The sequence below is a fragment of the Diuraphis noxia genome, unplaced genomic scaffold (assembly GCF_037042655.1).
Source record: "Diuraphis noxia isolate RWA-SAM2 unplaced genomic scaffold, SU_Dnox_SAM2 contig0002, whole genome shotgun sequence".
Taxonomy (NCBI): domain Eukaryota; kingdom Metazoa; phylum Arthropoda; class Insecta; order Hemiptera; family Aphididae; genus Diuraphis; species Diuraphis noxia.
Genome location: NW_028301712.1, coordinates 87,114,993 through 87,132,468, shown reverse-complemented (window position 1 = coordinate 87,132,468; position 17,476 = coordinate 87,114,993). Strand labels below are relative to the sequence as shown.

The 17,476-nt window shown below is 28.6% G+C and overlaps 1 protein-coding gene across 2 annotated transcripts; it reads left to right on the top strand.

The window, feature by feature from the left end:
• The first annotated feature begins 2,129 nt into the window (after positions 1-2,129).
• Positions 2,130-15,868, top strand: LOC107167271 (uncharacterized). Of its 2 annotated transcripts, XM_089221239.1 has the most exons (5): positions 2,130-2,387; positions 4,084-4,428; positions 6,436-6,564; positions 12,017-12,120; positions 13,508-15,868. In XM_089221239.1, exons 2-5 carry the CDS (start codon positions 4,110-4,112, stop codon positions 13,913-13,915), a joined length of 960 nt encoding a protein of 319 aa, XP_089077365.1. In that variant the 5' UTR covers positions 2,130-2,387; positions 4,084-4,109; the 3' UTR covers positions 13,916-15,868. The 2 variants fall into 2 exon arrangements, with proteins under 2 accessions (XP_089077365.1, XP_089077366.1); XM_089221240.1 differs by lacking the exon at positions 6,436-6,564.
• The last annotated feature ends 1,608 nt before the right edge of the window (positions 15,869-17,476 follow it).

Genomic DNA, 17,476 nt, shown 5'->3' with positions numbered 1-17,476 from the left:
TAGCGAAATAGTGGTTAACAAAATTTATTTATTCGGCTACACGCATTCACACAAGTTACATCTACGAATATATGTAATGGTCATCGCCTATCTTAACCTAACCTAGATGGATCTTATCCACAAAAAGGTATGTAGGATGCAAGCAATATTCTATCAGTAGGCAGTAAACTATTAAATCATCAAATAAGAATATAAACGAATTAGATACCCACATGTACTTATAAACCTTTAACTGATAAATAATAAAATTATAAAGTTTTAACTTGAAATGTTTCTACATGATTTATAAACAATATGCCAACTAATAACTCAAATAAATAAGCCGCTATTTTAGATAATACCATTGATTATATAATATTTATCAATGATAATATTATATAATAATTTTTCTGTTTGTTTTACATAGTTTCTATATAAATAATAATAACTATTAAAATTATGTCATATCAAATATTTTGAATTGTATACTATATTGTACATGTGAACTGTGAAGACTTTAAATAACCTTTGTTAAAAAAAAAAAAATACATTTTCTTTGAATTTAAGTTGTTTCACAATATTTTGATAAACAGCTAATTGTTAATAAAAACAATCAGTTATTATTTATAGTTTATACATCAATTTTATGCAACTAAAATAAATTGCTTTAATACATTATTTCATCTGTATAATATCTCATTCAGGCGAATGTTACGTTTTACGTAAATAATGTATTAATATGAACGATTTAAGTTAAATTTACATAAACGAATGGTTTTTAAGGTACCTACATTTTGTACTGTCTATTTAAATTGTTTTACTAAGGCATTATAATTTAGACATTTATTAAAAAAATGATGGATAAATTATAATTTATTGATCAAATATGCATACACATCAACATTATTTTGTAATGTATGTTAACGTTTTCAAATGATATTCTTAGGAGTGAAGCAAAATGTAAAATAAATTTATCAATATTCAGTTTTGCATAATTTTCTAAGAGAAATGTAAAACTACATGTTGCTACTCGTGAACCTTTTTTTTTTTAATAATTAAAAACAGATTTCAACGAACTGTAAATTTTGACTAAAAGTATTGATGAAAATTAAGATAACTTTTTTTTAATAGAAATATTTGAAAATGTTGAATGTATTGATGTAGGTAACATAACATTGGTTATTTTTGATTTACCATGACAAATCATACAAATTTGTTAGTAAAATAAATATTTTAGTATTTATGAGATTTATGACATTTATGTGCATAAATTCAATTTTTAAATTACGATTTCAACTCATGGGTTATAATAATTATGTACCATGTACATGTGTGATGACTGGTAATATGTTTTTAATTTATTATTATTCTTTAACGATTTATTTTTTACATACAAATACTTTAGAAATACCTTATCATATAACACGTTAGTAATAATTATAGAAGTACTTTTAATCTATTATACTGTTTAATTAAAGAATTTCTAAATTATTTAATTTTGTCATCTGTACCTAATATATTTTAACGAAAAAACTGTATTCTCAAACCTCAGATAAGCAGAACTGAATTATCAGCAAAGTTTAAATTCTTTAACATTTTTAAATTTATCATCTCAATCACTCTGTATAATATTTTATGTATGTATGCGCAGGTCGTCGATTGTTGTTGTGTGAACACTATCTCTGGGAAATAGGTGTTTTGAGAACATTTTCTGTATTAAAGTTCTCTTCAGCTCAGATTTTATGTGTATGAGTGTGTTTGGGGTAAATGGATTGTATAATAGGGTGGAATGGATGACTGAGGAGGAGAAGAAGGAGGAGAAGTGGGACAACAAAAGAGACGAAGAGCTTTTTGGTCGTGTATAACTGATTATTGGACCTTAATGGAAACGGCCATTTGTCGGAAATGATGGTCTAAAACCGTTGCCCAGGAGACCGCATCGTGTCTGGAAGACGTTGAGAACTTTTACAAGGCGTATAAAAGGACCTGTGCGAGTGGGTGCATAGGTGGAGGGTGGACCTGGTTGGCATGGGTGGGGCAGGGATGCGTCGGCCGCGAGGTAACGCGCATAGGGTGGGTGGGAAAATGGCCAAAACAGATAAACGGAGGATAAACTTTAAAACTGTTCAGTTTAACGTGATTCACTCGCATCACGCATTTTCACATTTCATTTCGCTTGTACCTCTTCATTGACTCCGGACTGTGTCATTATATTTTCTTCATTTTTATCGCCTTTAAAAATAAAAACTTATAAGTATATTATTATTTTTATTAACTACTCTAACGTACCTAAATGTTGTTCATAACACTACAATATATTCCGAAGTAGATGAATGAAATGAAATATATAACGGTCAGTGATTAATGTTGTTTTTATGGTTTTTCCTCGTAGCATAATTCTACTTTGGGTAAGTTCATACGATAAATAAATACATTTTTTTTTAAACTGCTATACACATATTTACTGACATAAATATTATGTAAATATTGATGGTTCATATAAATATATATTATATTCAATGTTTCATTATATTGATTTATACAATTACCTAAAGAAAAACTAATATTAATTTGAAATATTTAAAGATATCAGATGTAAAAATAATGTTCACGTTTTATTTTATCATGGTTTGTATTTTTACTCTTATAAGTTGGCTGTTACATATATCAATAAATATTACACTCTCAAATCTTAACTTAAGAAACAATATAGTTTAGATATAATTTCTGTAGGTATTACATGACTAAATTACTCTCATAAGTAAATTTAAGTATTTATAAGCTTATAACATACGTTTTTTAATATATTATCTCAATTTCATTCGATAAAGCTGGTATCTTAGAACTTAGTGACACCAATTGTTGATGAAATGTAAGATATAGGTACTTATTTTGCAGATTCACTGACAAATGGTTTTTTCACTTACTTAGCAGCCTTGGTATCCATTTAGAATTTATTTTGCCCCGATATTAGACAACAACTTCAATGTATAAGACCGTCAAATTATTATGTTATAATATCATGATTTTTTTCATTAATAAATTATTAAATTTCAAAACGATCATTTTTTTGTTGACATTTTATGTATTTTAATATAATATATCAAAACATCATGGTAGTTAACAAAATCAGTATGCTTTTGCAACATTAATATTAATTATTACTCGTTAGATAACTTAGACCCGCAAAGGAGAAAAAAATGACATGCTCTAAATTTGGGATAAACGGATGATAATAAATTTAAATAGCGCTTTTGTGCAGTTATAGATGACGATTTAGTTAGTCATGTATACACGATATTATTATATATAAGTTAGTTTAGCCAGTTTAGGTTATATATATATTAAATGTTCGTTTATTGGATGAATGCAAAAACATAGGCGTGCGTATATGCTTAAGATAGTTGAATTAGTTAAGGTTATCCGAGGTCACAATCGGCATAATTCCCCTTATAAACTTAAATATACCTACAAGATGATTTGAAGTTTTTAGTATTGTAGAAAATTAGTTAAAATTAAATCATTGTTCATATTTTATCTAAACTTTTTATTACATAAATTATCAAACTCGGGGGGTAAAATTAAAACTCTCAGAATCATGTCTGATGTAATAAATAGTGCATCTAAATGAGTAGTTATAGACTGATTAAAAGCAAGTATACTTTGAAGACTTGAAGTATACCTAGGTCAGACATTTTCAACAATATTATATATTTTGCGGATATATGAATCAAAATCTAACAACAAAAATGTTTTATACGATATACCAGTCACAAGTTTTTCTGGTGAAAGGAACTAGCAAATAATATTTTAGATTATAATCAAAAATGTATCTATTTCTATTTAACTTTATATGTAATTTTAAATTTATGACATATAATACATTAATATATATCATTTTTATTAATTATTTACTGTTATTATGTATTGCTGTATAAAATATAGTAATTAAAATGATAGTTTTAAACGATAATTTTTGGGCCACAATTTATAACGATGAGCACCCCTTGCTCCAAAAGGCTCCACACGTAGTATAGTGTGTGCCTAAATACAAAATTAATAAAAAAAATAAAATCAATTTTATCTGTGACCATATTTATTCAGTAAGTAAACGCCACCGTCTTGAAGATATGGATACGTCCTCAGATTCGGACAGCGCACTTTCACCTGGCGATTACGATCAAGTGTCGTATAACGCGGCGGCCGCGATGACTGGTTACGACGACTCGGCGATCATCAAGTCTCCGTCTAGACACTCAGAGTCCTCGGACAGTGGTAGTGATGTCGCGGAACCACGTGGCGCCTTGGCCCATCACAAGTTCTCCATAGACCGTATCCTAGGCCGATTCAATGGTAATGATGCTACCGCCACGACGGCCATCGACTCCTGTCCAGAAACATCAGACCCTGACAATCGTCACCAAAAAGACTTGGCGTTGCGTGGCGTAGGTGAGTGCAACTGATGGCTGAGGTGATTTTTCGTGGTGAATGTTAATATACCTAAGTCCTAAGCCAGCGGCGTGGTAATTATATTGTACTTGAGAGTCATATAGGGTGTAAGTAGATTTAAGACTATTAAAATGCAAATTAGCAAATGTAAAGTATTCAATTACATAGGTAATGTACCTACTTAGTATCTATGAGTAGTAAGTATATACTATATTATAGGTACCCAAAGAAAACCAAACGCGTATTGCATTTTCTCGTAACTCTTCAATCGATAATAGTTAGAATATTCTAAATTTAGAACTTATTTTCCCAAATAGCCCAGTTATTTTTCCCCATCTCACATATATACATTTTTTGCTTCGTATATACCTAATACCTATACTTGTATTATATTTTAAATAATATTTTTATACATATTTTATACATTTTTATATTTAATACTATTATAGTGGTCAATCTTATTCAAGCCTATTTTTTTGGTATACCTCGTGCCAGAGGTTATAAATGCTAAATAGTATTTACTATTTATAATCAATGGCTGTACGGCGTTACATATTATATCTCTAATTTTATTGAATGCTCTTGTTTAAATAATATAAAAAACAAAAACATTTTGTTTTTTAATTTTAAATAATTTATTTACCGATGTGTTTCGGTTAATATAAATTAATAAAAAAATATATCAGGTTTTTTTGAAACAATAATTTTTACTTTATGTTTTTATGTATAGTTAAACAATAGTACCTATCAGAATTATTTTTTCTTTTAATACAACAATAGTCTGTAAATATGGATTTTTCCTACGTAAAAAGAATAAAAGTGGTTCAATTTGCTTGAAAAATATTTATTCGGGTCTCTTAAAATCCAGAAATCTATTAAGACTTTTTGAAAGAACAGACATTAGTAGATATTTAAATTTTACAAGTTATAAGTACCAAACATTCAAATTCAATCAAAATAGTTAACAAAAAATATGTAGTCGGTTAAAAATAATGAAACCATTGAATATAGTTATGAATTTATGACTATACAATACCGGTTACCGATATTGGAATATTTGAAAGTGATTCCATATAAATATAATTTTCAAAACAAATATAACACTAACTACATGTTTAATGTTTGATCAATACTGTTGTATACATAATCAGAATTTATTTTAATTTAGTTTTGAACATAATTTTTCGATTTTTTGTAATCGCATGTTTTATTGTCAACTGCCGTTCGCTCTTTTGGCAGTTTATTACCATGGATTTAAATATACATACCTATTCAATTAACTAAAAATAAGCTTATTAAAGCGCTTATCTAATTTATAAATAATAGAAAAGTGTCTTCATGTTCAGATAAGACGTGAGACTTAATTTCTAGCTATTTCCGTACTTATTACTTTCGACGCTGAAGTTTTTTTCTCGTTTTCACCATTATTTGTTATCTATAAGTGAGTTATCTGAATTTTTCATGTTTTTAGTGGTTATTATGTTTTTTTTAATTTTGTTTAATCATAAAAAGTAAAAATGAATTTATTTACCCTTTCACTAAATTGTGTAAATAGCTATTCGTCTATGTATTAATTTTTAAATATTTTTAGGGAACAAAAATATCCGTTATCCTGCAGTATATTGTCGTTCGTTAATAATAAGTATAAGTTTGACATTGTTCTATAATTTGGTAATTTGTTTGTCATTTATTTTGTGCCTTAGGTTAAATTAGGCTAGGTTAGTCAATTTAGATTATAATAAGTGAAATTTATTGTAATTGTTTATTTCTCATATTGATAATTGTTAATATTGGTATCTTTGAATCCGAAAACTAGATACTTAAAGACACACTAAATTTTTGCGTTGACTTTATTTCTACGATAATATATTAATATAAACGATAGTGAATTCGGTACATAATTGTTAATTGGCAAAACGGTAGGTATTGTCGTGTTAAACTGTTGAACTTTGAAAAAAAAAACTATATCAATGGATAAATATATTAATATAATTTAATTGCACACAGATAACATCGCGGAACTTAACGGTCATAACTTTCCTTACTCGTCGTTGCTGTATGGCGGGTGGTTTGCTGCTGCGGCTGCTGCAGCGGTAGCTAACAAGACACCACCGTCTCATTTATTCGGTCTTCAGGGTAAGCATATGTATAAAACTAAAAAACTTTTGAATTTTCGAATTCATGCAAGTTTATCTGCATGAATAGGCTGCTTAGAAAAAACTCGGAGACATTCTCTCATTGTCGATCGTCGAGAAACATTAATGTCTATTGAAACACAGCACTATATTAAGGGACGATTAAAAGTGGCATGAGTTTTTTTTTAAGGGGGGGGGGGGGAGATTTTTAAAAGCAAATCAATTGCACGCTCTTTTTATAATATTTGAACAGGTTAGTAAGCTTATTTTACGTATATTATCACTACAACCCTAATTCTCAAGGTTAGGTTATAGGTATTATAAAAATATTTCGATGAATTTTAAAGTAATAATTACACTTAGATACAGTCTTAAACTTGATCATACAACCAAAGATATAGATAAATTTAAAATGAATTTAAAAAAAAAAATGTTGTAAATACTGTTAAATTGATTTCTTATGATAAAATCTTATAAATAATACCCAATTATGTATTTGATTTAATTTTATAAAATTAATTGTTGGTATAGTGTGTTTTAATGAATCCTAGCTTAATATTTTATTTCCGAGACATTGTTACTAACTTTTATTGGTACCTATATAGTTGAAAACGAGATTGAATGTTATAAACATCAAGTTCATAAGAAGTATTAATGTAAAAAATTGGGATTAATGTAATATTCATATGAAAATGTCTGTAATCGTGAAATATTAATATAAATGAAAATAAATTGAGATGAAATGTTAATAAAATAAAATATCATAAGTGATTGCTGATTATTATTCTGTAGACACCTGATATTAATTAAAATTTGTTTAAAGCTCCATATTATGAAACTTTTGACGTCACATTAGTATATAGATGTGACAATGTGACATATTGTGCGGTAAACCAACATATATCTAAATTGTACACACTGTTATAACCATATAAAAGCATTCAATTTGTATATATAGTGAAGTTAAATTTTTTTTTTATTATTTGAATATTGAAGAGTGGATGATTAATATTAAAAGATTCTTTGAATTTTCGAGGTAATGTAGTAATGGGATGCGCGTTCGATGCCTTTTAATGCCGGCAATTATAATATAATAATTGAGTATGATCGTATGTAGATATATACAAACACGTATGTAAGTTATTGAGTGTATATATAGATTTATATGATAAAATGTAAAAACTACGTATAGTGTACGCATGCAGCTATAGTGTTGCACGAGTCATCGACATTGACCTAAAGTCAAATTTTAATTTGCATCGCTAACTCGATTTGGTAGTAATTTGCATTCTGTGGTTTTATTTCAATTTTATTATTTATCAGTTTTTTGTATATAATTAATGCGGCACCGGGTCGATTATTTAAGTTGACCCTCACATCCTTAGTGGATACTACGCGACGAGGGTTGTAAATAATAACGGTAATGATATTATACTGTGTATAAAGTAGTTTTCATCAATTCCTTGTAAACCATTGCTATAATAGAGTTAGATAGGTACTTACTTATAATAGGAACTAACCGCTATAAAACGTATATGCTACCTACACATATCTAAAATTATGCTAATGTCCGTATTGTCAGCGATGTACAATCGGAATTAATATTATTCGTAATTTTAAAAGCTGACGTGGGCATTTTTATACCAATACTAAACTATATATACATATATCTATGTCCTGAACAATTACACATAATATGTGACCAAATAATAGCCATATTCGTTTGGGCACAAATATTTAAATATTGTATAATTATCAAATTCATATTCTTCTTATGTGGCTTTATAACTCTCTAAAAGACATTGCTGTCTTCCATCTCTCTTCGCTCTGATAATAGTTCTCACTTCTACGTTTTTCTTCAGTCTTCGGCGCCCAACATCATCAAGCCCAATAATTCGTCATTTTTTGTGCTTATTATTTCCGCGTACCTACCTAAAACGGGAGGATATCGCGAAGGTGTTGCTGCTGCCACAGTGAGACAGCTATGATCCAGGATTCACCGGACCACTTAAGATGAGTCATGTGGTGGTTGTTCTTTTGTCACGCGTTATTCCATCCTCCAAATAATAAGTGGGATGTGACATATTATTCTGGATAGAATACAAACTCTTTGTATAAATCTTTCATGTTTAGTGTTTGAGTGTGCTCATGACAAACCTGTATTACAATTTATGAACGACCATTTAACAGTGAGACTAAGTATTTTATTTATTTAATCATTAATTTTGTGTAGCTTCTGTTCATCCGAGACCACCGTTGACAGACCATGTCTGTAACATTTACTTTGAGAGAAGGTAAGACTATGAGAGAGCAGTAGATGCGTGAATAACTATTTTTTGAAGTGGCCGCCTCGTGAAAAATTTGGGGGTGGGTATTCCAATTACTTGCAGTCTTCAAGACCTAGACGGCTAAACTAGTTTATAATTTATACTCACGTAGTCACATATGACCAGAATTTAAAATTAATGAAAAGTAAAGTATAAAGAGTGAAAAAATTGGTGGATAGGTATTTATTTAAGGTCGTCACTTCATAGGAAAAAAAGTTCACGCCGCCACTGTGAGAGAGAGCAGTATAGTATATGAATATATTTTACAGGAACAGTCCAGATCTAGATTAGTTTAACTGAGACATGTTTCTAGGCACACATTTTTGAACCCGGTGCCTCAAATCATGATTCATAAAAAATAAAAAATAAGTACCAATACAGTAATATTGAAAATAATAAATGGAGTAACTAGATAATAGTTAGCGTTAGAGTATTTATAAATTATAAGATGAAAAGTATTGTATAAGTACATTAAATATGTATAAAAGTAATTAAATAAAAAATTAATGTTAAGTATGCCGTTATAATCAACAAAAATAATAGATAATAATCATTGGCCAATAATCACCTTATTCAGAAATCAAAATATTTTTCCAGAGAAATATACTACAATTAGGTACTTACTTTTAGGTACAGCAATACAATTTGCCTTTTTAATCAAATGACCGATACTCTCTAAGATTTTGATTTATTCCAGTAGCTAAATTTTAATTTTTAAAACAGTTCATCTATATAATAGTATCAAGCAACATGATAAAATAATCACAAATGATAATATCAGTATCACAAATGAATTTAATACTTTCTTTGTAAACGTATCCAAAAATATTGAGGGTAATATAATGAAAGTAGATAATATTATAAATTTATAAATCTGAGGACTGGAAAAAATATAAATAAAAATTGTCATGATAATATTTCTATGTTTTCAATAGTTATAACACAAATGGAAATCATAAATCACATTCTAAAAATCAAAGATTTTTCTTCTTAGTAAGAAAATGGTATAAGTACTACTTTATATCTAAAACTACAATATTATTTTATTTTTTTTAATATTAATACCATTATATCAAATTGTAAAAAGCAATTTGACAATAAAAGTTGCCTAAATCGTGCTATTTTACTTTGAAGACAAATAAAATAAAATATTAATCAGCTCACTAATTTTAAACACTTCATGTATTCTATAATGAGAAGATTAATTTGGTATAAATTTCTGTGAAATTTTATTTGTTATAATCTCCTTTGAATTATAATGCAATATAATACTAATTAAGTATTTATAAAACTTGTTAATGTAATTATTTTATAAACTCACCACCTTCAATACAAGCATTAGCTTAAATATATGCAGACAATTATAATTTATGTCATGTATACCTAAACTGTTAAAATATAAAAATATATTGTATATCACATCAACAAGTACCAATACCTATGTTCTAATTAGCATCAATCTTTCAGACAGGAAATCAGAGATCAAAGAAATGCTACTTTTTCAATATTTTCGCTATTGTGGGTGGGCAAATGCCAAAGCGGGGATCGGTGAGTGATGAGAGCAAGCGCAGAGCTCCTTAAACTCGGTATAATGCCTATATTAAAATATGTTTCTTTTCATCAATTGTATTGTTATAATATTATTATAAATTTATAACATACCTATAACAGCTTATTCATATTAATTTAGAACCGGTTTTGTAGCCACGAACTAAAGTTTTGTTAGCATAGGATTAGTCCTAAACATCCAATAATCATATTGCGTGCCTACTGTCTATGGGCCATGACCCTAATTATTGTTTAACGAATCCACCGGATGTAATGAAATAACTAATAAACCCTATACAATTCGCATGGGTCGCTTCAAATTTTCCATCCCATTTTTAATTTTTATGTAAATTGTGGCCCGGCTATATTTTATACATATGTAAATTGTGGCCCGGGTATATTTTGTATTTATGTAAATTGAGGCCTAAATATTTTTTATTCATACGTAATTTAGGTCTAAGAATATTTTTTCAAAATCAATATTTCCATTCCATTTCCGGGCTTAGCACTAGAAATATTCCTCTATTTATATAGGAGTTACCTAATAGCTAATAGTATGACTTAAAATATTAATATAGGTACCTGGTACCTATTGGATTTGCTGCAATTTATGTTGTTTATGGTTAAAATATATCTGAGTATTAAAATTAGTTGTTACTTATTATAGTATTATCTATGTTTTTGCAACTCTTTCATTTTTTCCTCTATATTATTTCTGTTTTTTCCATTATGTTCTTACCTTTTAGCTTTGTGTCATTTCAAATTGATAAATATTTCAATTTGCATGTTTTTTTGAATATCCCAGGAGGTCAAGAGCCGAGGACGCAATTTACTTACTCCGATAGTCTAATTCCATTGTATGTTAGAGAATATAATTTTTTTTTTAAGTAAAATTATCCATTAATTTATAAGAATGTTCAAATATAGGCACCAATCTATTATTGATTATTTTTTTATTATTATTGGATTAGTTTAATTTATCAGATATACGAATATAAGTAGTATAACGGTTATAATGTACGTATATGCTATTATAAAAGCAAACAACATTCTACTATCTTGTAAAGACATTTATCTTAAAAAAAAAGTATTAAATAACGCGGTGACTATGTGTCAATAAATAACTTTATTATTCAATATTTTTCAAAGTAAAATATTAGTAGAATAACTAGTCTTCGCACTAATATACTGGCGTCCACATTTAGTCATTTTACACGCGATGTACATTTTTTACAGAAATCGTATTCGAGTTTTTAGTTTTTGATCGTGATAGGTATATTGTTGGAAGATATATTTTATATATATATATATATTTTTTTTTTGACGAATTTTAATAATACTAATATATAGTTATGTAAATTGTACAGTATTTAAATTATTAATTTATGTTTAAATATTCATAAAACTAATTTAAAAATGTATGTAAGCTCTTTTCGAAAACTGTTGAAATATGTAACACTCTTGATAGATATAATACGCGCAGACAAATTATCTAACGTATTAACATCCTCATCTTAATGTATAACACGTATAAATATTGTACATACCTACTTCATATAAATTATTTATATTTAATAGCACCAAAAACAGTGGGACGAAGATCTAGGAAACCAGGATTGGATCGAAAACCCAGGCAAGCGTATAGTGCAAAACAGCTAGAGAGATTGGAAGCAGAGTTTAAAGTGAGTAAATTTGTTTGTATCACAATATTTAATCATCATAGAGGCTAGAATATTGTCTTATAAAACCATTATGCTCAAACTAGAATACACTTTGAATGTGTATATCATTTGTATTTTTATGACAATTAAGAGTATATAATTCGTCGATAATTATATATAAACATTAAACAATATACTATAAATTTATTTAATGTTAATTATATAAATTTTTAAGTTGTAATAACAGTGCACCTAACCAACTAAGATTTATTGATCCAAAATACAACGTAACTAAAATAAGAATAAAAATTAAGTAAATAAAATAACTTAAAGTAACTCTAGTAACAGAATAATAAATTGTTGGATATTAATCTATTTTGTTTAAATTTCAAAACACTCAGATTAAATTATTTAATCTTAATTAATAATTACATTAAAAGATCATATGTAGGAATAATTAATGATTTTAAATATTTTATAAATATGATGTTAATAATTAAACTCATATTCTAAATTTCTAAGTATTTTATAAAACCGTTATCCGTTCGTAATACAATTTATTGCTATAACTCAAATATAAGGAACCGATAGTTACTATCAGGGACAAAGTAGGCAATACATTATACACATATGTAAAGAAGTTTTCACACTTCTCTTTTTCCATTCTCTACTATCCAGTGTTCAAAATTGCTATGTCAGGCGTTTAATCATCGCAAACTAAAGTGAATCAAATTTAATTGCATTTTTTTATAATGCACCATGCTTTATAGTAATAGGAATCGAAAAATAAAGCTTAAATGTTTTATAACACTTATGATAACATTGGTAATTACTACTGCCTAATGAAACGCATTGACGCAACTTGCGGATAATTTAGAAACAACAAAATTTCATCCTTTAAAGTTGCAATCATATAAAAAAGAAAAGCATAGGTACTGAATAAAAAAACTATGGTCACTAGAGTACCTAATTAATTGTATTATGGATATGGTGATATTCACATTTATCTATTTCATCTTATTTATTATGACGTTCGGTCATTCTTTATTACTTACGATTTATGATGAACTGAACATACCTATTTGTTATTGTCATATTGAAAAATCATTATTGTCAATATGTCTACTAAATGCGAATACATAAATTTAAAAATATGGAATATTTAACGAAACTTAAATTTTAAGTAGGTATATACTTATAACTTATTGATAAGCAATTCAAGAAAATGCATTTAAAATTAAAAATATTATGTTATAATAAACATGTTTTATTTTATTAGGATGCTATGAAACACGCTAATTAATAATTATAATTAAAAAATTAGTATTCAATAAAATTATGTATTTAATTATTTTAATTACATAGAAACAACAGCTTATAAATATATAGCCTTCGTCTATAATTGCAGACGGACAAGTACTTGAGCGTGAGTAAGCGCATGGAACTGTCCAAGGCGCTGAACTTGACCGAAGTGCAGATAAAGACGTGGTTCCAAAACAGGCGGACCAAATGGAAGAAACAGCTGGCGTCCAAGCTGAAGATTGCGCACCGGCACGGTTATTTTCAACCGGTGCAGCACTACGCTTCGCTGTTCGCGCCGCATTGTTACTTTCCGGCGGCGGCTGCGTCTATTGCAAGCTCCTCTCCGTCCGGTCCGGCGGCTGGAGTTCAAAACTTTGGTTGCGGTTTACCGCCACAAACGACTTCGGCGGGACGTGAGTCAGCGGAACACGAGGTGATTGTCGCGGAACGTCAAGTCGTCGCTAACAAAACGGAACGCCAACACCATCACCACCAGCATCACCACCAGAGATAAAATTTTTTATTGTAATTATCACATTTCCATTTTATCATGCTCAACGGCAGTGCACCTTTTGTCTACCTGTAATTATTGTTATAACGTCGTATAACTGCAGCATACCTATTACTACCTATACCAACTTTATTTTTGATTTGTGTAACACACGCACAACAACAACGATAATAAACATTAAACAATTTAATAATATGAGCAATATATAACGACTAAGTAAGTTTGTCATTATGAAGGTCAGGTACTCAGGTTTGCTCAAGTTCCATGTATATATTGTTGCTTATTGAAAAATATCGTGCAGCTTAACTCAAAAATACCAACTGGCATTTTCTATAGGAGTTTAAGACAGTATTAGTGCCTAGTTTTGAAATTGTAACAATACGACATGTTTATTGTTCACTGTGCAAAATTAAAATGTTTCATAAGCTCACTCAAAAAATCTTTACTAAAAATTGTTTTTGGTAAAATAAATTTTCAAAGAGCCTCATTTAGATACCTAGGTTCATTTAAAAGTAATTAATACTTATATTTGTTAGTACCTACCTTAACTATCAAAATATTCCTAGTAACAAAATACTTTTTGCTCCTCTTGAAAAGTCGGATAAATTGATTGGGTCATAATGATGATAGTTCTTAAGCGACATATGTAGCGTGTACCTATTAGGTAACGTAAAAATAAGAGAATTTTAAAAAATAATCTCGATACCTATTAATATTAAAAAAGTTATAGATATAAAAAGTTAAGTTAATTGATGATTTTCTACACTACAGTGCTGAAGAATGTTATCAGAAATTAAGATGCAAACATTGAAATTACCTTCATGCTACTATAGGCTACGCTATTAACTACTTACCTCCAGATGTTCGGAGGATTCGGAAAATCTGATCAAAAACACCGTGTAAAAACAATTGTTTGTATAAAATATTAAAATATGTGCCTAAATAATTATTATAATGTAATATATTATGTAAAATAATATGTACACCAAGTAATTCTTTTACCGAGAAACACTAATTATTATATAAAGTACATGATCTCTAGTTGTTCAAAAATAACATTAAAAAAAGTATATTTCTTAATATTTTTACTCCTATAATTTTTTAAGTTTTTACTTTTTTGAACAAAAACACAGTTTTAATTTAATATTCCATGGAAGAAAAGTTGTCTGAGTATAAATTCAGTTTCTGAGTCAAAAAACTAAAGCTGATTGTTGTAGTAATTATTAAATAAAATAATTAGGTATAATTTATTAATTTATACCGTATTAAATAATTAAAAATTATTTCATATCACAAATTATATTTTGTCATACATATTAATATATTATATTTACAAACGTAACATATAGCCTATATTAGTTTAAAACTTAATTTTCCTGGACTCAATTGAAGCAAAATCTTTAATGACGTCTTCAAAATCGATATTTTATTCTCAATTGACAATATTGCTGGATTGGTTAATCTCTCAAGGGACATGGTTGATCGTAAATACGTCTTATTTAATTTCAATATAAAATATGTAAAGCAGTTCCGTTTAACTCTGGTAGAATTACTTTTAGTTGATATTAAAAAAAATCTATTTCGTTAATTATTTCTTAGTCAATATCTTCGTTGTATTTAATAGCTATAAGTGAGATGCACATGCATTTTTTCAATGTTTCAACTGGTATTACAGATAGTGAATGACCAGAAAGGAATTGAAAATCATCAGCAATATTTGATAATTGTTCAAACCTATATTTCATTTGAGTCATATTATCAAGAATTTTGTAGTAATCCAATGTTAAAAATTGATCTGCAGAAATATCTTCAACTAATTATTTTTCTCCACTCAAAACTTTCCTTTTTATTTCCCTTTTAATTTTTAATTCAGATTTTATTCCAACTTTATCACAATTACAAATAGCTTCAGTTTTAATTTGTTCATTTCCACTAACACGCATTTCTTGAGGAGTAACATTTAATGAATTTTTCATTTATGAAGCCTGATCTATTAAAATATTTGATCTTTGTAATATTTTATTTACACGATATATTTGGTTCAATATAAAAATTTCCAATGGTCTAAAATAATTGTAAAACAATATTTCTTATATATTTTACTTATATAAAGTTTAAAATATTATTTTAAAAATGGTTGGCGACCCTTAAAACCATACAAACCATACAGCGCGATGCGCACAGGCCGTATGCCCCTTAGCACCACCCCCCCCCCACACACACACAGCACGGCTCAGGGAGTAATCAGTAATATTGTTCTGTGGTAATACCTAGGTAGTCCAATATGGTAACATTTTCGGGATAACCACTTAGATAAAGCCGATAAAGGTAATACCACTCCACTACCTATGCTCATTTACCTCTTACATTCATCTTACCTGCAGGCTCGTAGGCCGCATCTACTTATACTCTACAAAATAAAAAAGTAATTAGATACTAAAAATCATAGATAATAAAGAATCTTTATCTATGCTAAAAATTCGTTAATCAAAATAATGTGTGATGGCTCACAGGCCACAACCTCACAAGATTAGGTACCTATAAGAGGAAAAAAATGTATATAGTAATACAGCTAATTAATTAGTAAGGTAGGTACCCACCTAGTCGTAAATTAAAACCGACGCCACTGCAGTCTGCAGGATATGTTGCTAACTTTTTATGTGGACTTGAATGCCTACCGATATAATATCGATAAACGATAGAAAAGCTGACGGCTATATTAGAAGCAAACGACTAGTGTACTATAGTGTACAGTCTTTACTGGCCGTTCTATTCAGATAGTAGGAGACATCTAAAGCCGGAGAGAGGATAATGAATGGAAGCGTCAACAATCTTGGACCTGAGTGACAAAAACACAACCAAATGGCAAATTGATACGAAGACCTAATCAGGCCATGACCCATGGTCGTATGTATTAAGTACACATTTTAACATTCTTAATAGTTATTTGCAGTGGCGTAGCAAGGGTATGGCGAACTGTGCCTACGCCAGGGGCGCAAATTATGAAGGGGCGCAAATAGATCAACTATTGGACAAGAGAGACTCACAAGCATGGAACTTTTATCCATAGAACATGGATTTTCTAGACAAATTTCATATGACGAAATCATCGATGAATTCTCTAGCCTTAAAGCAAGAAAAGAAAATTTTTAAAGTTCAAAATTACATTGTAATAATAACTTATAATTATATAATGTTGTATTGCCTAATTATATAATATATAAAAAATAAAAAAATATATCATTTCGTATTTTCGTCAATTTTTTAATCGCTTAAAAGGCGCATTTTCCTAGGTTGGCCAGGGGCGCTAACAAGTCTTTCTACACCACTGGTTATTTGTAATATTTGAAGAAAGACCAATGTGAATAATGTGGTAATGTGGTATACATTTTAGTATTGTGAAATAAACGATGTGTGACTGGGTGGAAGCCATACGAAAGCAATCCACACTAGATTTTACCAAGTTAGGTATATAGATAATAAAATGTATTAATATTTAAAATAAAAGTTATTAAGAGATTTAATCATATTATATAGGTGCATAACTGCATAACAGTGGCAGTC

Bases quoted from the DNA above. Each gene is read 5' to 3' on its own strand.
- LOC107167271 (XM_089221239.1), top strand. From the start codon at position 4,110: ATGGATACGTCCTCAGATTCGGACAGCGCACTTTCACCTGGCGATTAC. The intron at 6,565-12,016 runs GTAAGCATATGT...TATATTTAATAG, and splicing joins TCATTTATTCGGTCTTCAGG to CACCAAAAACAGTGGGACGA. The intron at 12,121-13,507 runs GTGAGTAAATTT...CTATAATTGCAG, and splicing joins GATTGGAAGCAGAGTTTAAA to ACGGACAAGTACTTGAGCGT.